General features: G+C 51.4%; 1 protein-coding gene across 1 annotated transcript in view; it reads left to right on the top strand.

Moving 5' to 3' along the window:
• LOC119586686 (putative neural-cadherin 2) overlaps positions 1-467 on the top strand; it is a 43,803-nt gene that overhangs the window by 20,510 nt on the left and 22,826 nt on the right. The window contains exon 4 of the mRNA XM_037935418.1: positions 29-163. Coding sequence (XP_037791346.1) covers positions 29-163 — 135 coding nt within the window. The remainder of the gene's footprint in view (positions 1-28; positions 164-467) is intronic.

The following is a 467-nucleotide window of genomic DNA, read 5'->3' as shown; positions in this document are numbered from 1 at the left end:
AATGAATCGCCCCCCCCTCCCCCGACAGGTGAAAGCCGTGGACGGGGACGCGGGCGAGTTCGGCAGCCTGCGCTACTCTCTGAGCGGCGACGGCGTCTTCCACAACGGGACGCGGTCCTGCTTCGCCGTCGACGAGACCTCCGGCGCCATCCACCTCCTGCGGGTGAGTCTCCCTTCGTCGCCCTTATGTTGCAAAGTCACTGGCCTCGCAACGGCACCTCATTTGCAAGCAGTTACGTCCGTTAAACACGCATGTAAAAAAGGGGTGAAAAATACAAAGAGAGTCATTTTTATGTATAATTAAAGAGGAAATTATCTCTTTGTAATACGCGCTGCTAATGCCATCGGAGGGCACGCTTTAATAATTGTCACCTTTTGGGAAATTGGAATATTGCATTTGAAATGGTCCACGCCCAACGCACTCATTAAAGCAGGTGAATTGTTAATGAGCATGGAATTTGCTTTCA

Source organism: Penaeus monodon, chromosome 21 (assembly GCF_015228065.2).
Source record: "Penaeus monodon isolate SGIC_2016 chromosome 21, NSTDA_Pmon_1, whole genome shotgun sequence".
In the NCBI taxonomy this organism is placed as follows: Eukaryota; Metazoa; Arthropoda; class Malacostraca; order Decapoda; family Penaeidae; genus Penaeus; species Penaeus monodon.
The sequence above is the reverse complement of the archived record's forward strand: the minus strand, read 5'-3'. Positions and strand labels throughout refer to the sequence as shown.